The following is a 25,604-nucleotide window of genomic DNA, read 5'->3' on the forward strand; positions in this document are numbered from 1 at the left end:
GAGGGTTGCCATTTTACACATTTAAAAAACAGTTTACCAGCATACAGTAAATACTGACATAGACTAGGTATGAAACAACCGTACATTTCCACGATACGAATAGTTGAGAGCCCACTCTTTCACGATACACCGATTAACTGAATAAAAAGAAAAAAACAACAAGTTATGTCTTTTCTTCTCTGTGGAATATGGTTTGCAACACAAGGAAGCTACAAACTTTAAAAAGAGCAAGTGTGAAAAAACTTACAAGCACACAGGTGGAAGAAAAATAATCTTCAAATTGTCCTTATATTAACATCATTAATAGTTGCAAAAAAAGTCTGTCAAAATGGGACTGCAAGCTTTTTTCCTCCTCCTGCTTTATTTACACACTATTTAAAATGTACTTAGAAACAGTACACAATTACAAAATATGAAACATCTGTATTTCTTTCAATACATTTAAAGTACTTGCTTTACACAGATAAGCTAACTATTAAATTTTTTTTTCAAATAGTCTGCAAAATAAATAAATAATTTTATACTACACAACCTGCAAGTATGGAATAGAGCAGTATGGGCATGATGTTCTTTATGCATATTCCTTTTTTTATTCCTTTTTGTCATTACTTCATTTATAATTTAAGAAAACACATTTCAATACCATTATCAACTTCACCTGAGGTAGCCTGTTTTTCTGGTGGCATAATAGCCTATAACGTGTACATTTTAATGGAAGTATTTAAATTATATACTGACAACTGAGGGTGGAACGGAGGACAGTATACAGAGGGCGCCGAACTGGAAAAAAAGTATGTTATTAAAGTGACCTTGCTTGTTGAATGCTGACATTTAACACCACTGGGTGCTAAGTACAGAAGGGCATGTTCCTGCTTTCGTCGCTGTGGTTTTGCCACATTCTGCGGACTGGATGTACATCCTATGGTACTGTATTTCCCAGCTATATATTTTTTGTAGTGAAAGTACATACTTGGGCTGTGAGTTAAGCCTCAAAATAGAAATCTATTAATTGGTCACATAAAATATAAATCGTTCTAGTAAATATCGATGATTGCACCATACATTTTCAGTGCATTCCTCTCCCCTTGACATTATCATTTTAATATCATTGCAGTTAAGTAAAACAACAACTGAATGCGAGGGGTAATTACGCCTTGGTAGCGTCAAGATTGTAAAAAAAAAAACAAAAAAAAACCCCACAGCATTCGGAACAAGCCTAGCAAGTTTAACATACAGGACTGTTACTAATATATGTACTCCAAACAGATTACAGTACTTTGGAATGTGAGCTATATAAACTAGACACGAGTATACGAAAAATGTTTTTTCTTTTTTAAATTCAACGACAGGTGCAGCATCACGCATGGCATCTTGTTAATACTGTACCACCTAACCTTCACTGTATGTGAAAAACAATGCGGAAATCTGGGCCTAAAACATCATCATCATCATCATCATCATAATAACAATAATAATAACACTGATTTAATTACAACACATTGCATACCCACTGATCCTTACTCCAAAATTGCATTTAACATCACTGATCATTTATTTATTTATTTGAACGTTACTGAATATTGTTACACATTCATTATAAAACAGTTCATTTTGAAACTCCAAAGCAGCGCAACTATACAGTATTTTTTTTTTTTTTTTTTATCAATGTGCACAATTTACTTACAGGCTCTTTACCAGGAATGTAAGCCTGCGGTCCTGCTCTGCATACAAAGTTGCACTTTTTTTTTTTTTGTTTGATTTTTTTGGTCAGTGAATACACAGGGGCGTACTAAAGAATTTTCAAAACAGATTCGCTGGTAGGATGGGACCAGTAAATCAGATGCTAGTTAACACAAGCAGGAAAAGAAGAGCACGCCCACTGCTTGTCTGTGGCAGAAATACTGTAAATAGCAAGGCTCAGCGCAGTTTCATTGACAAACTTAAATAATGAACTATGCGTGTTACAAAAATATAATTATTGAATTGGTTATGCAGTATTCATATCCATGTACGTAATGAGGAATGAAACCGATTGTAAAATATATTTATTTAATCGTAACAGCCCTAGTACACACCAATGATTGTACCCATATTTGGAGAGAAAAGCATCTGTTCTGCTTCCAGCCATGTTTAGTGAGTACGTGACTATCGTTTTCTACGATTATCGAATAATTAAAAAATGTTAACGATACGATTATCACAAATATTCATAATCACAATATATAGTATTATCAAAAAATCATTTCATCCCTAACATGCTGTAAAAAGCAGGGGTGTAACTCCAGTGCTGGAGGGACACTGCACTAGGTAGGGGTTCATTGGTTCAATTAAACAATTTAAAACATGACCGGAACCAACAGCTAGAATAGCACCTACCACTTGGCCTACCCTTGGTCTAGATCTAGACAAAGAGCAACCACTTTCGTAAAAACGCTACACAAACAAGTGGGAATTTAGCTAGTATGAAAACCCACTAGGTTAGCCCAAATGTTTTTGTCTAGTTTTACAGCTCTACAGTTAATTGAACTTCCCAAAGACTACCGTCAAGCAACTTACTGGATGCACTGGGATTCAAACCAAGAATTTCTAAAAACTATTTTGGTCTATAACCGACAGTCTTTAAGTACAGTCTGCACAAAGGATTTAAATCACAGACGCATACAAAATCACAAAGGCTGTATTGTTTTACAGTACAGTGCATATATCTCAAACTTAAACATTTCCTCTGGGGGACATTAGGTTTTCAGTGGTCTGAAGTACTAATTCAAATTACAAAAATGACCACACAAGACAGCTTGCTGACTCTGTCACAGCCTAAAAAAAAAAAAAACTAAAAAACAAAACAAAAAAAAAAACATGGCTCTAAAAGGGACTGAGTGACACTCTTCAGTTCAGTTTGGTTGAAAATGCAAACAATGATATTTAGAGCAAGACACATGGGGCTTTAGTCTTCCAAGCACTGCTAAGGCCTCAGCTTTCATATCGATTACACTAAATATCTAAGAAAAAAATGTAACAAATAATATTATATTTCCATAAGGACAAAAAAAAAATATGAAGCTGAAATAATTTATGGGATATTAGCTAGCAGTAGTAGGTGTAACAAGTGGTTTTGCACACTGTCCCAAGAATGCTTAAAATGCAAAAATGAACTATGAGCACAATTGCTTACCGGGTTCCAGCTTAATGACTTTAATGGCTGCCAGCTCCCCAGTGTTGACATTGCGAGCCTGTGGCAAAAGAAAATAAAAATTGTGATGCATTCAGCAACCAGTTGTATTAAACATATTTTGACAATAAGTCAATAATAAATATCAATAACATTTATAAGAATTTACTGTAAAGTAAACACTACCTTATTTAAGGACACTCAGCTCTATTCACAAAACTTTAAAAGAGAATTTTAAGGAATGTTTTCTAAAGCCTGATTTGATTAATTAAATTGCGTTTACAATCCATGAAGCTCTTTTTGTTCGGATGTTTTAAAGTACTATACAGGTATAACTTAAGTTTAAAATTTTTAGGAAATGATTTACAGTTACTTACAATTTAGGAAAGGCAAAACATATTGGAAGCTACAGCACTTCAATACAAAGTGAGCCAAAGACTCAAAACAGTGTTTATTCAAAAACTACATGAAAGAAATCTCACAAAACACCAAATTATGTGGAGTCTCTTGTATGCATTAGAAAGGAAGCCATAAACCATCTTTATCTCCACTCAGTCCTGCGGTTGCCCACAACTGTCTTCAGTTAAAAAAAAGACACATAACCAACGTCAAATTGTTAAAAGGTGACAAAATCTAAATGCTGATAGAAAGGCCATATCCTACTGCAATGCACTGATTTAATGAAAAGCATTTTATCAACTTGAGACAGTGAATACACTTTGGAAGCTCATATCATAGTACATGGTTACAGTACTTGACTTCATCTGGAACCTGCCTAAGGAACTGAAACAATGTGGTGTATAAAATATGCAAACTGTACTGCGGTAACTATATTGGTTAAACAAGTCTACCTTTAAATTAAAAATATCTGGCATGCTAATAGCTGTCTATTTACAAGTAACAGAACAAAAACACAACACTGAACAAAAATAACCTCAGCATGCAACAATTTCAAGGAGTTACAGTTCAAAAAGGAAATCAGTCAACTGAAATAAATTCATTAGGCCCTAATCTATGGATTTCACATGACTGGGAATACAGATATGCATCTGTTGGTCACAGATACCTTAAAAAAAACGGTAGGGGTGTGGATCAGAAAACCAGTCAGTATCTGGTGTGACCACCATTTGCCTCATGCAGCGAGACACACCTCCTCCGCATAGAGTTGATCAGGCTGTTGATTGTGGCCTGTGGACTGTTGTCCCACTCCCCTTTAATGGCTGTGCGAAGTTGCTGGATATTGGCAGGAACTAGAACACGCTGTCGTACACGTCAATCCAGAGCATCCTAAACATGCTCAACGTTGACATCGGCAAACCACTCACCCACACAACACCATACACGCTATCTGCCATCTGCCCGGTACAGCTGAAACCGGGATTCAGCCATGAAGAGCACACTTCACCAGCGTGTCAGTGGCCATCGAAGGTGAGCATTTGCCCACTGAAGTTGGTTACGACGCCGAACTGCAATCAGGACAAGACCATCGTGAGGACGACGAGCACACAGATGAGCTTCCCTTAGACTGTTTCTGATAGTTTGTGTAGAAACTCTTCGGCTGTGCAAACCCACAGTTTCATCAGCTGTCAAAGTGGCTGGTCTCAGACGATCCTGCAGGTGAAGAAGCCGGATGTGGAGGTCCTGGGCTGGCGTGGTTACACGTGGTCTGCGGTTGTGAGGTCGGTTGGATGTACTGCCAAATTCTCTAAAACGACGTTGGAGCCGGCTTATGGTAGAGAAATGAACATTCAATTCTCTGGCAACAGCTCTGGTTGACATTCCTGCAGTCAGCATGACAATTTGAGACATCTGTGGCATTGTGTTGTGTGACAACACTGCACATTTTAGAGTGGCCTTTTATTGTCCCCAGCACAAGGTGCACCTGTGTAATGCTCATGCTGTTTAATCAGCTTCTTGATATGCCACACCTGTCAGGTGGATGGATTATCTTGGCAATGAAGAAATGCTCACTAACTTTTGTGCATAAAAATTTGAGAGAAATATGTTTTTTGTGCGTATGGAAAATTTCTGGGATCTTTTATTTCAGCTCATGAAACATGGGACCAACACCTTACATGTTGCGTTTATATTTTTGTTCAGTGTAAAATGTCAAATTAGAAAAGCCTCTTTCACGTACTGCAAGTATGCAAGATGTGTGCGTGTGTATACATACTGTATAGTATTGATAATTCTAGTATCAAATAAAGGCTCAAAAGAAGAAAGACTAATGTTAATCACTTAAATTACTGTCACAAAAATAAAAACAAAACACACTTCCTTTCATGGGATGATTTAAACATATGGTATTTAGTATTTTTCTATGCCAAATAACTAGGTACATTTCTTTTTTTATAAAGACAATCAGAAACATTTTAACGTATGAAATTAAATAAACAAACAAATAAATATTTTGTTTATAATTGGGAAATGATCAATCTTTTGCTTAAAACACAAACATGTACCCATACAAGTTATTATTTAAGAGCAGAGATGAGTCGTTTATTTTTTTCAACCGGATAAATAAAATATGTATAATAATTTTTTTAACAACTATTTTATATATGTATAATAAATTATATATATATATTATATATAATATATATATATATAATATATATATATATATATATATACTATATAATATTATTATATATATATATATATATATATATGTTGTGTGGTTTACAATACCTAAATGTGTAATGTGAATCGGATTTACACATGTGGAGTTTGTAAAAAAATAAATAAATAAATAAAAATAAAAATTCTTCACTTACCTAAGAATATTGGAATACTGTTACAACTACTTTAACAAAACTATGTTCATAATAAGTAGGCTATCCTGCTGCAGTCACAGGTCTGTGCTAGTTTTGTTTGAGACATCGGTCGTGTTCTTATAGCGCAGACTTCCGCAGTTCTGCAGTGCTGCACACGGAGATGACCTGAAGACGTCACTCAACACCCACAGAAATCTGTGCAGATTCTGCATAGCCCAGAGTAGCTTTGAAATGTTACTGCTGGAGGCTGGCTGCGGCTGTGAACCAAAGGGACGATGCAAAGATCACGAGTGACCATCTAATCATAATGCAAATAACCACTAAAACTGCTGCCATCTTGTTAGCGGAGGCGAACAACATTTTATCATTATACTAAGAAGCTGTTAACAGCCTTGTCCACGCTATATTAAATATATAAATCAATTATTTAAAAAAAAACCAAAAAAAAAACAACGTACTAAATCCGTGATAAGTGATGCATAACTTTACAATAAAGTTAATGTTTATCTATTACATTAAACTGACTGTTGATAATCCACACAAATATAGCACAGTGAAAACGTGTGTTAAGCTGCAAGGTTTGGAGAAGGTGTTTCTCTAAAAGCTGCATGTGAGGTCAGAAAGACAGCAGCCAAGGGCAGCCGGCGCAGCAAGCTCTGGGTAACAGAACGCAGCAATTGAAACGTGTATTGTGTGTGGTTGACCATTTCCTTCAAAACCATTATCAAAATACAATATCCGTTCACAAAAGATCTTCCTCAGACACTTTGCTAAGGCTGCAAGTACCATCACTTGATTTAGAAGAAGCATGTCTGCTGTTGAAAAAATGCGTTAACCGGTGAATAACCAACAGTATTAATACTGTAATGTACCTAAACCGCGGAAAACCAGTATACCGACCCCACAATATATATATATATATTACACACACACAGTCATGTATTAACAAACACGGCTGGTCTGGGCTTCCTCCTAATCAATAAAGCAAAAAGAATGACATTTCCTGAACAAAGGGAAACAGTAATGCTTTCTATGTTAACCCAAATAACACATTAAAAATATACACACTCAGTATAAACAGAAACCTTGCCCACACCTTCACTGCCTTTCACAGAGTTCCAATTCAAATGCAGTACATAGAGATCAAACAACAAATTAAAATAGAGCAGGTGATAAAAGAAGAAAGATAAAGCTGCTGACCAAAATGTTTCCCTAAATCACAAGTCCGAGCTATAATTTACACAAGAACAGACAATGTCAGTGTGTTCTTTAGTGTGGGAGCAATGACCCGTTTTCCCAAGGCAATAGCCTAATTAAAAAAAAAACATTTACACAGCCCCAGACAAACACCCATCTTTCAATATTATCCTGCAGGCTCAGATGGGCAAGAAAAGACCCAAACTAGAACTACTAAACCTACTGTAAAGTAATGGTTCAAGTACTAATGCCACATTATATCTGGAACAGGCGGCTATAGTCACCTTCAAACTCATGGCTTATGGTACAGGAAGTGCTATGGTCCACAAAAAAAAAAAAAAAACACCAAGTGCAAATGCTAATTGATAGCTCTCATCAGTCAACAGACAACTCATGTCTTTTTTAGATAATGACAAACTGTTTCATTCCAGGTAATGATACAAAACGTATTTGTCCTGTACTAAATTATATGCATTTGTTTAAATGTAAAGAACGACTAACTGTACAGTATTAAAACACTGCTCTTTAATTCACCGTTAGTTTTCTTTCTCAAACTCGTAATGTGCTGTCATAGGCAAACGTGAAACCCAGTTTATATCATGACCCGCTTTATGTCACGAATTATGCCAGTAGTTACGGCAGTCATGATATAAATCATGGATGAGGATCCTGTTACAGATAACACTCAACATCCTCCAGCATCACTTCTAATTAATGAAGAAATCCTTTCTGGAGATCAATCATGCAGCACAGCATGATGGGTGCTCAGTGATGCATGTTGATTCACAGCGGTGTCACTGCCAGAAAACCACTTCCAATGACAGCCTGCATTCAAAACTGCTACTCTTAAACAAGACAACTGTTTCACATAATTCGTGAAAGTACATGAAAAATGGTTTTGAGCAGAGAGAGAAATTCAGTAAGAGTAAAAACAAGCCAAAAATGAACTTGGAGATAAAGAACACTTCACATGGTCCTTGTAAAAAGTATTGTTATTAATTATATCAGGCAACATTTAAATGTTTCCACAGATCTCTCCTTGTTGGTATGCACTGTATGTAACAGGGTTAAATTTTAATAAGAAAGTTCATTTTATTTCTAATGTTAAAAGTTTTATTTGAGTTAAAAAGTTAAGAAATGGCTGTAGATAAACGGGTTACAGCAGATGGAATATCTGACTTTAAAAAAGCAAAAACAAAAGCTAAACATTGAAAAGGGTAATCTTAACATTTAAAAATGATACAATGACAATAAAAGGGCACCATTTTGGTTCCTAATCACAACTGATTAAATGAGGCATGGCCTTGCGGTTAACTACCAGACAGTAATACCCTTTTACCAAGGTTCCTTTGGTTAAATAGACATTTAAAAAAAAACCCTATTCAAATATGTAGCCTAGGTCTGTTCATAGCTATTCATTTGAAATGTGGACAATATTCTGATAAATTCTGTAAAATTGTTTCTAAAACTGTAAAGTAGATCACAACAATTTGTAACAAAATACAAAAGGAAATGACTCAGTAATAGGGTTAATGAAAATCCTATGTTTGAGCTTACATTTACAGCAGAGTCGATACAAAAACACAAGCATTTGCCTATACTACTCAATTAAACCTACAGTTAACAACAAACCCCCTTTTGTTGCAAGATCATGCCTGACTTGTGGGAAGCAGGTTTTAGTTTCTAGCAAAATCTCTAAAGAACACAGGTCTGCTGATTCAATAAAAACAAAAAGAAGCGGTAGTGCATATAAACATTTCAGAAAAGCAAATGTGATTTTTAAGTCAGTCTGTCAAACTTTTTTTCAATTCTGAGAATACTCATGAACAGATATGATCCTTTTCTCTCCAAGGGCATGCAAGCACAGACTATACCATTTAAATCCAGCCTTTAGAGTAGCACTCAGTGCCTAAAATGATGACTACAAAGCAAATGGTACAGATGTGCCCAAAGTGGATTTATTAAATGAATGAGAAAATTGGCTTATTATTATTGACCTGATGTGGTTTTAATGGATGATTAAAACCCCAAAGGGGTACTATAGTATGGTGTCACAAACAATCAGTTGAGGGAGTGAAAGCTAAACACATTTCAAATTTCTACTCACAGCCATACTCCGATTGCCTTTTATACTGAATGTGAAAGAGGCCTGATAATTCACTGTGAACAAGCCCAGCTCAGCTGAGATCCTACACTGGATACAGATCACAGCATCTTACTGTGATGGAAAAGCAAATGCTTTTGTTCTTGTTTATTTGGGTTATGAACATTTTCCATAAACTTACTGTAAAATAAATTTTTTTACCAAAAGCTAATAATTACCTCTGCACTTTAACGTTGCAAATTCGTATTTAATAACCTTCTGTCCAAACAGTTGTTTACTGTTAAACTCACAGACATCTGCAATGGAAAAGTATGGACTGTCAACTTCATACTTTACTTTTTCTATATAGGTTTTTCACAAACATTTATCTAACCCCCCTGCAGATTTAATACAATACAAAATAAAAACATTTAGTTTAGCATGATTTTTTTTTTGTTGCATTACTAAACAGAGCAGAGTCAATCAGCATTTAGGGGGGAAAACAAATATTCCTCAAAAATAAACTCCAAAAAAAAAAATTCCTCCACCAGTGATGGTGTTAGATTGCATGGGAGAAACGCAAACTACAAACAGTTTCTGAGAACAAAAAATATTTATTTGTGGTGCACTGGTAGACCACGCTAACCACTGTATCACACACCTGCTCAAAACATCAAAATTGGCACTCTCATTGCAGCATTTTTTTAAAAAAAACTAAAAACAAGGCATTTTACATTTTTTCAATAAACAAAGAAATAAATGTTTGTTTTAAAACAGTGCTGTGTCAAAGATAGCTGTAAAGGAAATCAAATTTGCAGAGTATAAACATAAGTGCTACTAGTGATTTCATGCCACAGAATGTTTTAACATTCAAGCTGTCGTCTGCATGATTAGTAATACAGTAGCATACATAATTAGCAATGTAATGATGTGCTGTAAACAAATACTCAACAGGCCTAACAGGGTGCAGTACTCTCCCCACAGACTTCCACTTGTCTGCTTTAACAAACTGGTCTTGTTTTCTTATCCGAGCACATGCTTAGTACCTTAATAGTAAAAGCAGAGAACTTGTTTGAGTCAGTGGTTAAAGAATAATGAGCCTGGCAGAGGTGTGCAATTCATATCGGCCAGGACAATAAGATTTGTGTCAGGGACAACAAGTTTTACTGTTACACTTTGCTGATTTCGATTTTAGTGTTGCTAACCTTATTTGCCATTTACCATATGTACATTTTTTTTTTTTAGATTTAAACACTGTTGATGGATTAAAAAAAAAAAAAAAAAAAAGCCATCAGGGTATGAAACCAGGATCACCCTGCAGCAATGTTCCAGTTAGCCATCATGGGACAAGATGTTAGAGGAGGAAAAATAGCTGTAAAAATGTTGTACATTGTTACAAAAAAAGTATATAATAGAAATAAACAAAAGAAAAAAACATTTATAAATTGCAGAATTTGATGGAGCCTACTGTAAATAGTGTGTGCATTTTGGTAGGGGAAAAAAAACTGCAGAGAAACCTGACAGGTTATACACATCCTTTAAAAATAGGGGGTTCAGCAGTTACAGAATTCCACAAAGCAGTAGTAATAGTTGGCAATTACTTTTTTTTATCCGTGATGCAAACTAAAAACACCTGTACATCAGGAGTTGGACTGAGCTTGAGAAAGAGTGGAAAAAAACAGACAGAAGCTATTTTTGTATTTGAAACTCCCAAGTATTGCTTATTATAGTTGTACTCTTAGTACATTATTTACATTTACTAGCAAATGTTTTTAACTGCACTTAAAAGGAACATTTCCTTAAATTATGTTATAAATGTGTAGAGGTGAGGTGGGGTCATAGGGAACCTTTTGTGTATCTTGAAGAACTTAGTGAACCAGTCAAGCTACAAGGCTATATCAGCTCCTGTTAATCACTAATTGACTGATTGTGTTCACGGTTAAACAAAACCACTTTTTTGTGCATTTTGTGCAGAGGGCAAGTACAGTTTTAAGGAGGACAAGTAGATTTTTCTAGCATTTTGTCCCTTGGACAACAATTTTTTTTTTTCTTTTTCCCCACAAATTGCACACCCCTGGCATGGAGATGTTGGTTTGAGAATTCTAGCTCTTTGTGCAAGCTGGGACAAGTTACTGAACTCTGAGTGCCACAGGCGACGATGTCATCACAGTAAAATCATGTAGGGCCCCACTAAAAATTAGACTTTGCTTTCTAACTGGGTTGTCGAGGGTACTTAATATGGTAATTGAGGGTGTGTAAGCTAAAGCACTGAACAACTGTCCCAACAAAATCAGCACAGTTGTGGGAGTTTCTGAAAATATAGCCTTAATTAACTGAAACAAGCAGAAGCCAGAATCTACTGAACAAGCACAGTAGCACCATGAACCCAAGGTTCAGGAACTTGACAAAGAATCTCTGCAGTTTCATCAGTCTGTTCACAAGATACACCTAAAATGTTGACATATTGACAGGTGCCTCCATTAAGAGTAGCTGACACTGTTTAAACATAGTGATATTCACACAATAACGAAACTAAAACTAATGATGAATTACCCAGTACAGTGCTCCCTGTTTAAAAGGCAGCCATTTATACTGTAGAACCAGTTACGTGGCATAGCTGTGGCTTCCATTTGCCCCATAATGTCATTCCTTTCATCACAAATAGCAGGGAACACCTCCAGTAAACGTCTGGGTGTCTACGTAACTTAGACACCATAGGATTTTGGCAGTGGCTAACGTTGCTCAAGAGCCCTGTGCCCTCCCCATGCAGATATGTGACTGTAAAAGAGCAAGGCTGTTAGTGAAAATAAGCATAGTGTAGGTGGCTAGTATAGAAAAAGGTAAACATTCCGAAAGGCATAACTAACTTGATCAAAACAGGAATATTATCTTATTACAAAATTCTTACTAAATCACATGGACATGAAGAGTTTACAAGTTGCACTCTCTAACTGAAGGAAAAGCACCACACCCTTCCAACAAGCTTGGCAATGTACCAACACACCACAGCATTGACATGCTGGCCTAGAAAACCAGAGACAGCAGGCTTCAAACTTTACTGAAATTATTGAAATAAATGTATGGTGTCACAGAAGTCTTGTCTCTAGGTCAGCTTAATTTGACAGCTCAATCTGGTCACTGTTAGCCAGCTGTTCTATGTCAGATTTAAATGAGATCTGTACAGTTGGTCTTGCCACACCCACACAGCAAGCTCTAAGATTCCTGAAATAGCACAAAGTGAAGGCATAAAAGACTGTGTGGGAGCTGGGGTGCCTGTCAAGGCTGTCAAGAAGCAGTCCATCTCAGAAAGCATAAATTGTGCCATCTATCAACAGCAGAGTCTTTAAAACTATATATACAAAAAATAGCATTAAGAATAAATAAATATCTACATGAGAAATAAAACAAAGGAATGAAAAGGGAAGCCTTGCTATTAAGCCCATTCAAGGGACTAACAAAAGAGAGGTTGTGGCCTTACTACTGAAAGGACATAGAAATTTTTGTAAGGAATCCACAGACTATTACTTTAAAATGTCTTAGTTTAATGTGTTTATTTTAACTGGATAACAATTGTCTGAGTCAGTTTAAGCATTCTAAATGCAATTTGTTTTATGCAAACTATTCTAAATGTATCATTTTGGTTTAAATTTCCTTTATGTAAATCAAATGTTTTACATCATGTTGTATGCAAGTTTTCAGAGGGTTCATAGAACATAGAAGGTTTGAGACATTGGGATTGTGTTAATAGGATTGTGCCATATATTTCTATGTACTGGATGACATCTGTACATGGGGTGAGATGTACTGCAATTTTGGCAAATCCATAACTATTGATTTCTTATGATCTACAACTGAATACAATAGTTTGTAATCTAGAGAAGCATCACTGCTTCTTTAAAACTAGTACGGTAGTATTAAATGTAATGCTTGTCAGCGCAAGAAAAGGAATAGGGACGACAATGGAAGGAATAGGCAAGTGGAAGAGTAGAGTGAGCAGAGTCTGAAGACAGTAAGTACAGTAAAACACAATACAAGAGAACATGCAAAAAGGTGTACAAACACAGAAAATAGTAGAATTATATAATTATGAATCACATAGTGAGCTAGAGGACTGGAAAGTGCAAAACTTGCCAAAATAGATGTTCTCTAAAACAAAAAAGGAGGAAATGCTACCAATTTATTAAAACGTCTTTCAGACTGCCACCCCAATCTCTCTGTTGAACACTTTTGCTGTGGTTTCTTCTGTTCTTGATGTTTAAGTGAATCTCATTGCGTATTACTTATTTAAAAAAAAAAAAGTCACAGTAAAGAACATGAATGCGCTAGAAGCTGATCAAAAGGGAGTGAATTAATGCTTGTTTATTTCATCATTACAGTACATTTGCTAGAAGCTGCAAAAATATAATTTGCCGGCATGTCATTAATACTGTAATGTCAAATGTTAATGTTTTATAGTCTTTGGATTTTGTCTTAATCTGTATTTTATGTGCGTGTAATGTAATCTTGTGTTTTGAAATGCATGCATGGGTGGTGGAAAGACCAGAATGAATACAGACTTCATTGCCAGTATATCAGTTTCCCTAACAGGATCAATGTGATGCTTCACCTGCAGAGGAAAGCACAGGACCTATAAACCTTCCGAGTCAGACCGAGTCTTGCAGACGGCTGCAGGTTCAGCCTGAAAGCAATAAAAAGTACTTGTAGTTTATTACAGTAGTCAGACTGGATGTCTTTTGTCTAATTTACTTTCTGTGCAAGATTTTTAACAAACAAAACACGCATGATGGGCCGAATGGCCTCCTCTTGCTAGTACAATGCCTTACGTTCTTATTTAAAGGTGCACTGGTGTGCCGTTTTGACAGAGACATTTGGCTTGAATATGCTTCAACAGAACTCAGTTCTAATAGCACGTAAGTGGAAGGCATTTACGTTAGTGTCCCGTTTGTTTTAGAAAAGTAGCATTAAATATAATGCTTAACTTAGAATTGTTCACTACTGAATTGTGTATGTTAGCAGTGTTTTTATAAAGCAGTTTTGCCAGAAATGTTTTTTTGTTCTTTTTTTTTTTTATCTGTTGAACTAATTTTAGTAAATTATTTGCAAGTTGCAATGCAAAACACTGTTTAAAATTAAACAAAGTAACGTGTATTCCCTAATGCAACACATTACTGTGTTTATTATGTTTTATAGTACCCATGAATCTTTTAGGCTAGCCTAGTTTAGCATTATACTGTTTACTTGTTTTACTTTCTAAAATATTTTAACAGTACAGATTCACAGAGGTGTGATGTTGTATGTGACTAAGAACATAAGAAATGTTACAAACAAAAGAAGGTCCATTTGGCCCATCTTGCTCATTTGGTTGTTTACTGAACCAAGCAAGAACCTCATCCAACCATTTCTTGAAGTACCAATGTGAATCAGCTTCCACAACAGTATTTAATTTTTTAATTCCTTGCTCACATTTTTAGGGCACTTCTAAAGATACCCCTGTATGCAAGACATCTGGCCTAGTTATAAAAAGTCTGCTTCAAGGAAAGTATTTCTGTGCTATTTTGTTACATAAGAATTGAGAGATTCCTTATAATTGGAGCATCTGAAGCTGTCCAAGAAATAAAGAAAATTATGTCTTTTACATAACATGATGCGCTTTCTTACCAATTTTATTTGAATTTTATGGTTGGTAGCAATTACCTTAAAATACACTGGAACTTGTTTTCAGGACAAATATCAGAATATTCTATCAGGTATTTTTGACATGTATTCAGATATAAAAATCAGCTGTCCGTATTCGTTACAAATGACAAAAATACCTTGCACTTAGGCCTTCTTACCGTCTCACCAGAATTTGTGCAACGGTTTTAAAAAAAAAAAAAAAAAAAAAAAAAAAAAAAAAAAAAAAGGCCAATGAAAGAGCTCTGTGTGATATGTATATATATATATATATATATATATATATATATATATATATATATATATATATATATAAACACACATGATCAACACAGCAGCTCCTGAACCACTATTTAAAAGTTTTAGGCAGCAAAAAGTAAACAAACCAGATTATGCACACACGCACACAGTGATCTCTAAGAACAAAAACACATTGTGCTGCTTGAGCAAGCCAGAATCTCACGGGACAGTAAAAAGGCAAGCACGTCATTCTGAAATGCCTAGCTTAAACAATACCCAAATTCCTGAAAATGTAGTGATTTTTATATAGACTGTATGTCAAAGTTAACGTATATTTGGTACTATTTTGCTACCCAAAACTCTTAAATAGCTACACATTTTTTTTATGACCACAATACAAATCATATTGGACAGTGGAGTATAAATACCTACAGAACAGAATTACGTATATACAATTTAAAAGGTATGACATTTATTTTATAGACCAAAATTAAAATGAAATATCTGTAAAAACATTATGATTACAGACAATGACCTAACAGGATATTACGTTTATTTAGTGTCTATAAAATGCTAATTTAATCTGCCATGGAGATTATTTTGTTATAATGTTAACCATGGTTTCAACCTCGCTAACAATGAACACATAACTGTTGACTGGAACTAAAATGCAACACTAACTTTTTTATTCTTCTTTCACATTGCATTTGGTGGTCACTCAAACTTCGGAATCCCGATCATTTAAATAAAGTCTGAGGGAGTTCTGAAACCAATGACTGGGTGCAGGACTGTTACGTGTTTCTAAATCTGTAGTACCTCACACAAAGAATGGAAAAAGCCAAAATTGAACCAATAAAAGAGCCAACTAAAACAGTTACTGCAACATCACAAAGAATGCAGAGACATGCACTTTTATCTAAACATTGTTTATTCTGGAACATGTTACAAACTGTGTAGGTGAAGTACGGTATAAACACGCATCATAAAATGTACCAGAAAGACATCTGTAAAACAGCCTTTTATTCACAGGACACTTTGCCAAGATAACAAGGAGCTATGTTAATTTTACATTACTTAGAAAGCACTTGAGCAAGACAGAGTGAGACTGTAAAGACACATATATAACCCTCTTCAATACAGTAGCTGATGAGAGCTCCTGATTCCACTTTTTTTATTAAGCATAACACTTACTTGTATTGACAACAATGCATGACAAATTAAAATGGTCAATAAATTGAAAACATAACTCAAGTAAAAAAAAAAACTCAACGTTGCTCCTAATATTCAAGTTGCATTCACCTCATGAACAAAAAGGGAAGATTTTAAACTTAATGTAGACTGCTTACATTTATAAATACAGGTTTTTGAAAGTGAAGCATGACTTCTGTACACAGGGCTCATTTACTTTTGAATTCACATTCACTTCCGTACTAGTTTATTGTTGCTGGTTCGAGTCCACATTCTTGGAGCACCATACAGTAAATTCAAAACCAGCTGCACTCATACTGTATAATCTACCCAAACAAACCAATTGTTGAACTGGCCCTAAAAAGCAATTAAAAATAATACAACTGGTCAAGTAATCTTTGGAAGGTTTAAAAAACAGTACAATCTATTGCATGGACCAAGACAAACCTCTCACATTGTATCATTTTAATCCAGAATTCACATGATTGACAGTACAGGCCATCAGCTGAATGATCAGAGATCAATTAACTTGCATATTAAATCACTAATATTGCATTCAAAAATCCTGTAGTCTGTATTACTGATCATTTCTGATCTCCCTGCTTTACCACTATTTCAAACGATCACTTACCTCAAGCATAGACTTTATTTGAGCAAATACAGTATGTGGTTAACTCTATACACATTTAAACGATTGACACACTTTACCCCTGACCTGAACAACATTGCCAGTTTCGTTTGTAGCAAATACAGTAATTATATATATATATATATATATATATATATATATTCGGTATAGATATCTCTCTATATAGATAGATCTATATATATCTATTCTATCTATATATATATCTATAGATATATATATATCTATATATATAATATATATATATATATATTCTATATATATATATATAGATATATATATATATATATATATATGGTACACATACAATTATTAGAATTATTGCTGTCTGTCTGTTGCTGTGTGTTGGGAGTGCTTGTGGTTGAAGCTGGAGGAAGCATGTGTGAGTGGAGGTTTTTTCCCCTTTTTTCTCATTCTTTTCATTTCTTTCTTATTTGAGCTACTGGGGTGGGATATATATATATTTTTTTTTTTTAGCCATTATGGTTCTGGGAAAGGGAGTCCCAAAAGGACTCTATTCCTCTTTTGATAAGCTAACCAGGAAACACACTATAAAAATCATTGTTGATTCCATCGCTAGTGTGGAGAAATGTGTCACTGAATTGGCAAAAGTTATAGGAGGGAAGAATATAAAATCGGCTTCTTGAATGAACAAAGCAGTGGTTGTATTTTTAAGTAGTGAAGAGCTAGTGCATTGGTGCATCAAGTTGTGCAGGAGGGGTTAGTCATTGAGGGGGTTTTGGTCTTGCATCTCACTGTTCTTGTGAGAAAAGTTACAATTTCAAATGCACCGCCTTATTTAAATAACAAGCTGCTGATTAACAAACTGAGCCACCATTGGCAAAGTAATGTCAGAAATCACAATGATTCCATTGGGATGCAAAGCTCAAGACTTAAGAAGTAATTTCATTTAGACGACAGTTGTATATGCTGCTAAATAGTCCAGATACCAAACTGAATATTGCTTTTAGGTTTCGCGTCGATGGCAGCGAGCACTGTATATAGTTTTTGTAACTTCTGAACAAATGAAATATTATGTTTGTGATCGTGAAATAAAAAATAAATAAAATGAAAATAATGTGGTTGAGAGTGATACAGAAGGCGGCTCAGCTGAGCCGGCCAGCCAAGAAGCAGGGCTTTCAGCAGAAAATGTGAAGGTTGAGTCTGATAGCGGAAACTGTAGAGGCTGTGAAAGAGCCTGAGGTTGCGGGTCAGAATAGAGAACAGGTACATGGCGGAGCAGTGGAGGAGTGAGGGAGGGGATGAGCTCCAGGTCAGTGAACAGACAGGAACAGGAATTGTGATTTGAAGGAGATGAGTGGAAGAATCGGTCCAAAAGAAAGGCGTGATGCCTCAGGCTCTAGAGGAGAGTGCAGACAGTGACGGTGAGGGGGGAGGCAGTGAAGGAGGTGGAAGAATCAGTCCCAGAGAAAGGTGTGGCGCGTCAGCCTCTAGAGGAGAGTGCAGACAGTGACGGTGAGGAAGGAGGCAGAGACAGAGACTCCTTGTGTAGTTATGATCTGTCAGCTAGCCAGCAGGCAAGAGCAGGTTATAGTGCTCAGAGTATCCAAAAGTTTTTAGAGTTTGTTAAAGATTAAACAGTGATTAATGTGAGGGATCATTTTTCCGATGTAATGTTGTCTTTAGGATCCGCTAATCTGGTGATGATGGATGCGGCGCTGCTAGGACTTAAGAAAAAAGAAAACGATTGATTAAAGTACTGGATCAATAAAGTTTGTTTGTTTCCCTTCAAAATAGTAACAATGATTAAGTCAAATAAAGTACATTTTTTATTTTCCTGATTACTTGTTTCTTACCATTTGTGTAATTTCATGTTTATGCGCCTAATGATGGGAAAGAAAAAGTTAAGGTTTTTTTAAAATACTAAATTGTTAGTCCAGTGTAAGCCTGAAGAATTGATTTTACTGGGCGGTGATTTCAATTGCACATTGGATGCTAAATTTGACAGGAACAGCTCTGAGCCTCAACCTCAAGCAGTTAGAGAACTGGTTACAGGTTTGGATTCTCAAGAACTTGCAGACGTCTGGAAATCAATTCATAATAATGTCAGACAGTACACCTGGACCAGAGGTAGTGCAGGGGAGATCTCTTTAGCCAGGTTAGATAAGTTCTATGTTTTTAAACACTCCTTAAATCTCTTCACTCAGTGTGATATTTTACCCATGGGGTTCTCTGACCATAGTATGGTTGTTTTAGATATGGTTGTATCTAAAATAAATGTCCATTCTTCTTACTGGCATTTTGATAAGATTGCTGCGGGATGCTTATTTTTAAAAATATTTTAGGTTTTTTTTGGGGAAAGATGGAGACAGCAAAAAATAGCTTTTACTTCATTGCCACAGTGGTGGGATGTGACAAAGGTTCAGGTTGTAGCGATGAAAGATCTAGAGGAGGATATTACTGAGCTCCACAGAGCTCTGGAGTCCAACTACAGTAACAGACTGTTTGAGGACTTGAGACTGAAAAAGAGGAGGCTCGCTGATCTGCTGGATACACAAGTACAGGGGTCGCTGGTACGGTCACGATTTCAGAATCTTGCACAGATGGATGCACTTACAAAGTATTTCCAGGGCAAAGAAAAGAAAAATGCTTTGCGCAAAATGATGCATTGTCTGCGGACAGAAACGGGACAACTGTTGTATGAGCCTCGGAAGATCCGGAGGCTGGCAGTGGATTTCTACTCAGACCTGTTCATGGCTGAAGCGGTGGATGAGTGAGAGGAGGCCCAGCGATTCCTCCAGGATCTGCCTCAGGTTCTGGAAAAGGATGTCACTTGAAAGAGAGCTGACATAGCGAGAGCTCTCCGAGGCTCTGGATGGATTCAGTATGGGAAAGGCACCAGGAATCGATGGACTGTCTGTTGACTGTTTGGCCACAGATTGGACAAGATCTGCTGGAGGTTTTTATGGAGAGTATGAGAGCGCATATGCTGCCTCTGAGCTGTCGTCGTGCGGTCTTAACGTTATTGTCAAAGAAGGGAAACTTGTGTAATATAAAGAATTGGCGCCTGAAAGTCTCTTTTGTTTGGACAATAAAATACTGTCTAAAGCCTTGACAACCCCCTTAGGTACTGTAGTGAATACTGCTGTGCAGCCAGAACAAACATATTGTGTGTCCAACAGGTTAATCTTTGATAATATAGTTTTAGTCCGAGATCTTTTAGATGCCTCCAGACTTTTTTGTTTCAAACCAGGTCTTATTACTTTGGATCAAGATAAAGCATTTGATAGAGTTGATCATAAGTATTTGTATAATGTAGTTAAGACATTTGGGTTTGGTCCTAAGTTTGTGGGACACATTAAGTGTAGTGAAACTTAATGGCAGCCTTAGCTCTCACTTTCCAGTGTTGAGGGGCATTCGTCATGGTTGCTCCTTATCTGGAATGCTTTATTCTCTCTCTATTAAACACCTCTTACATAGGCTATGCACTTCTGACTGGTCTGGTTATTACAAAAGTGCCTATGGAGCCTGTAAACGTGGTGGCTTATGCAGATGACATCACAGTTATTATAAAGAATTGTTAAGATGCACAAGTTTTAGATGACTGTCAGAAATTGTTTGAAAGAGTGCCTTCTGCAAAAGTTAACTGGGCTAAAAGCAATGCTTTTTTTAATGGGGGATTGAGTAGGTTTGCAGCGGAATCAGCAAGTGTTTAAGTATGTGGGTGTGGTTTTGGGAGGGGAGGGGGTGGCTAAAGAGAATTAGGATGGGATTATTGAGCAGGTGCTGTCAGGCTAGAGTCCGAGACCCCAGATTTTGAGCTACAGGCTAACCCAGCTGTGGAGCAGACCGAAGACAAGCCAGGAGAGATTTTGCAGTTCAGACACAGTTACACCTTAAATCTCAGTGCCACCGATAAGAAAGAACTGTAGGTTTGTGTGTCAAATTACATACAAGCAAAACCTTAAAGGGAATCCAGACACACACTGGCGTGCAAAATTACAGATGGATTTGGTTACAGTTCCAGCCTGGAGGTCTATATATAAGCCACCGTGATGGAGGTTTACAATGTTGCATACTGTCATGGCTACTAATTATTTTCTTGCTATAATTCAACCAGGTGTTTCTGGTAAGTGCAGTTTTTGTAATAATCGAGAAACACTATGGGAAAAAAAAAAAAAAAATCATATAAAAACACACTGTCAACATCCCAGTCTGTACGCACGGGATGCCACCTCCGAAGTCAACTCTTTGTAAAAAGCACACGCTGTGTAACTGCCTCCGAAAATAAAATAATTTTATATTGCAACAAAGCTGGAAACTATAATGATTGTCTGAAAAAAATTAGTAACACAGGCATATCTCTGTCGTACAGTGGCTTGCGAAAGTATTGACCCCCCTTGGCATTTTTCCTATTTTGTTGCCTTACAACCTGGAATTAAAATGGATTTTTATTTGGATTTCATGTAATGGACATACACAAAATAGTCCAAACTGGTGAAGTGAAATGAAAAAAATAACTTGTTTCAAAAAATTCTAAAAAATAAATAACGGAAAAGTGGTGCGTGCATATGTATTCATCCCCTTTGCTATTAAGCCTCTAAAGATCTGGTGCAACCAATTACCTTCAGAAGTCACATAATTAGTCAAATAAAGTCCACCTGTGTGCAATCTAAGTGTCACATGATCTGTCACATGCTCTCAGTATATATAGACACCTGTTCTGAAAGGCCCCAGCGTCTGCAACACCACTAAGCAAGGGACACCACCAAGCAAGCGGCACCATGAAGACCAAGGAGCTCTCCAAACAGGTCAGGGACAAAGTTGTGGAGAAGTACAGATCAGGGTTGGGTTATAAAAAAATATCCGAAACTTTGAACATCCCACGGAGCACCATTAAAGCCATTATTAAAAAATGGAAAGAATATGGCACCACAACAAACCTGGCAAGAGAGGGCCGCCCACCAAAACTCACGGACCAGGCAAGGAGGGCATTAATCAGAGAGGCAACAAAGACACCAAAGATAACCCTGAAGGAGCTGCAAAGCTCCACAGCAGAGATTGGAGTTTCTGTCCATAGGACCACTTTAAGCTGTACACTCCACAGAGCTGGGCTTTACGGAAGAGTGGCCAGAAAAAAGCCATTGCTTAAAGAAAAAATAAGCGAACACGTTTGGTGTTTGCCAAAAGGCATGTGGGAGACTCCCCAAACATATGGAAGAAGGTACTCTGGTCAGATGAGACTAAAATTGAGCTTTTTGGCCATCAAGGAAAACGCTATGTCTGGCGCAAACCCAACACCTCTCATCACCCAGAGAACACCATCCCCACAGTGAAGCATGGTGGTGGCAGCATCATGCTGTGGGAATGTTTTTCATCGGCAGGGACTGGGAAACTGGTCAAAATTGAAGGAATGACGCTAAATACGGGGAAATTCGCTAAATGGTGCTAAATACGGGGAAATTCTTGAGGGAAACCTGTTTCAGTCTTCCAGAGGTTTGAGACTGGGACGGAGGTTCACCTTCCAGCAGGACAATGACCCTAAGCATACTGGTAAAGGAACACTCGAGTGGTTTAAGGGGAAACATTTAAATGTCTTGGAATGGCCTAGTCAAAGCCCAGACCTCAATCCAATTGAGAATCTGTGGTATGACTTAAAGATTGCTGTACACTAGTGGAACCCATCCAACTTGAAGGAGCTGGAGCAGTTTTGCCTTGAAGAATGGGCAAAAATCCCAGTGGCTAGATGTCTATTAGACACATACCCCAAGAGACTTGCAGCTGTAATTGCTGCAAAAGGTGGCTCTACAAAGTATTGACTTTGGGGGGGAGGGGGAGGGGTGAATACTTATGCACGCTCAAGTTTTCTGTTTTTCTGTCTTATTTTTTGTTTGTTTCACAATAAAAAATATTTTGCATCTTCAAAGTGGTATGCATGTTGTGTAAATCAAATGATACAAACCCCCAAAAAATCCATTTTATTTCCAGGTTGTAAGGCAACAAAATAGGAATAATTCCAAGGGGGGGTCAATACTTTCACAAGCCACTGTATATGGGTTGCCAAAAAGCTTTTTTGATTAAAGAAAAAAAAACAATAAAAACAACAAACCACGAGGATCTGATGAACTTTTCATGTCAAACTTTTCATGCTGGGATGAAATCACATCTCATTAACTTACTAAACAGTTTATCCTTCATTTTGATTGTCCTTTCGCTATAACAAACCCCTCGATAAAAGAAACAAAAGGCTTAGACCCCAACAGGTTCGTTATAGCAAGGGTGTACTGTGTATAGACACACACTTTGTAAAACAGGATGAGCACCAATGATAGCCTGTGATGGATAACTTCCTGTTTAAAAGCAGAAACAAAAAACAACAACAAAAGTATTAAGTATCAAGAACCATTGTTCATTCCAGGTTGGCACTTAATTCACAGAAAACCATCCAAATGGGGTTGCCTTTTATTTCAGTTGTGGCTCCTAAATAAATAGGCCTAAATAAAATATTTGCAGGATCCGGTTTCCCGATCAACCCTCCAAATTCCCCCGCAGCTAATTCTGTACATTGAAAAATTACCAAACCCTACCGCAGTTACTAATACTACTGTACACTACTTTAAGTTATTTAAGTAACTTTGTTTAGATATTCTTTATATTTGGCATATACCGCCTTTCACCAGTCTGACAATTTCACACAGCTTTTCCATTAAAATGGAACTGTTAAACAAATACTCATACTCTTCTTTTTCTGTTTTGCTCCACAGCTCATGAAGTCCTCATCGTAGCACACCTATGTTTAACCATTGCACTGGTACTGCTGTGCTTATTTGCTCTAGTAGGATTTTTCTATATTTTTCTATATTAGCCAAGTATGCAAGTTGTGTGCAAGATGAAACAGCACAGCACGCCTAGGAAACTAAAGATTTTGTTGTTTTATCAAAATGTGGCCATGTTGGTTTTTCTCAAGGTCTGCCGAGCCGTGCTACAATAGTTTCTTTTTTTATTATTATTATTATAAGTATTACAGTATAAAGATGGATGTGTTCTGAAATGAGTGACGTGCAGATGTCTAAACGTGTATAGAATACATCACTTTGTTCACTTGACAACATATTACTATTTTATATTCTGCCTCTATGGAGAACAAAATCCAACTGTAACCTCATGAAGGGTTTTAGACAGCTTTGTGATCTAATAGTCATTAACTCCAAGTAATGTAAAAACCAAACTTCTAACCAATATTTATTCAATTGTTTTCTTCTTTTGGTAGCTTTTCCGTTTTATGTAGAACTTCTACATCTGTTATTTTTGGCATTCCTTTGGCATTCCTCCAGGATGCCAGGAGACAGCAGCATGTGTCCTTTCTGAGGCGGAGTGCGCCAGCAGAGCTCCTTTTCTACCTCCTGTCCACATTCTGTATGGGAAGTGGAAACGAATCTGTCTTTCAACTGGTGAGACCCAGTGGAGATTGCTTACTACTCCTCAAAGTTGGGCATGCCTGACGCATGCACCTACTGTGGAAGACATGGAGCAACAGCTCATGCAGAGCTTTAAAACTGTTGTCCATTTGTGCATACTGCACTAGCAAAGAACTTAAAACAGTTTGTCAAAGGCAGTATGGCAAGGGTAAATAAAGCTATTGCCCCTTATTTTACAGTTTTGAAAAATAAATAAAATTGTAAAATCAGATATTTTTCCTACCTACCGACCCAAGTGAATTTTATTATGAAAAAGGATCCTAAGAATTTTATTTTAGGCCAAATGCCCAGAATTTCTGAGGTATAGTACAGCACTTATTTCCCCAAAAAGTCTGTTGCCATTGTTACCATGTTAGCCATTATGCAGGCTTGCGGAATCCAAGAAATTGTTTATGCACAGTGTTCACTCACTTATCACATGGCTATTTCATACATAACACACTTCTGATACTGTGCTTTATCACCATAAGACAGAGCTCTCCAGGGGAAAAAGTCACTTCAAATTTTCAATGAGCCTCATTCTGAAAAATGCCTCTCTTTAGTTTTGTATTATCATTATCTTTTATATAAAAAAAAAAAAAACACACCACAGGCTAATCCTCTTAGCCTATAAAATATGGATCTCTTGCCTTCAAAGTTCCACTATCTAGCAACATTAAAAGTACAAAAAAATACACATAGTACCAGCCTGGTTATAGTAGTTTAAAAAGAGTTCCTTATGCAATAGGCTTGCACACGTTAAACAAATACGATTAAAAGAAGTTTAATAAGATTTATAACTTGGTTTAAAAAAAAAAAAACTTTTTGTAATAAACACAGTCATGCAGTCTTTTTGTATGACCACTAAATTGATCTGTGCTGATTGCAAATAATGTGCACCTTTTAAATTACAGTAGACACTACCCAAGTATAGGCCTGACTAAATATTTTAGGAATCTAATACTGACAAATAAAAATTGACATAGATGCAGTGTTTGCATCAGGACTTACTGATTGAGGGTCAATGTGGCTCTCTCCAAAAACTTTAGGGGGACATTTTCTTCAGTGAGGGGGTCAATATGTCCGCCTCTCTGCATGCTCATTGGAAAAACAATCAATCTGTTCATGTTTATTGGTTCAATCTATCTGTTCAACTCCAAACTTTTATTTACCACTGCACCACTGACAATAATGTCTGATAAAAAGCGTAGTG

At 36.6% G+C, this 25,604-nt stretch overlaps 1 protein-coding gene across 7 annotated transcripts in view; it reads right to left on the reverse strand.

Annotated features, from left to right (window-relative positions):
* The window catches only part of map4k3b (mitogen-activated protein kinase kinase kinase kinase 3b), a 100,136-nt gene that overhangs the window by 67,641 nt on the left and 6,891 nt on the right, over positions 1-25,604 (reverse strand). For all 7 annotated transcript variants that reach the window (XM_041250192.1, XM_041250191.1, XM_041250190.1 and 4 more), the window contains exon 2: positions 3,173-3,230. In XM_041250192.1, the coding sequence (XP_041106126.1) occupies positions 3,173-3,230 (58 nt within the window). The remainder of the gene's footprint in view (positions 1-3,172; positions 3,231-25,604) is intronic.

The sequence above is a fragment of the Polyodon spathula genome, chromosome 5 (assembly GCF_017654505.1).
Source record: "Polyodon spathula isolate WHYD16114869_AA chromosome 5, ASM1765450v1, whole genome shotgun sequence".
NCBI classification, from domain to species: domain Eukaryota; kingdom Metazoa; phylum Chordata; class Actinopteri; order Acipenseriformes; family Polyodontidae; genus Polyodon; species Polyodon spathula.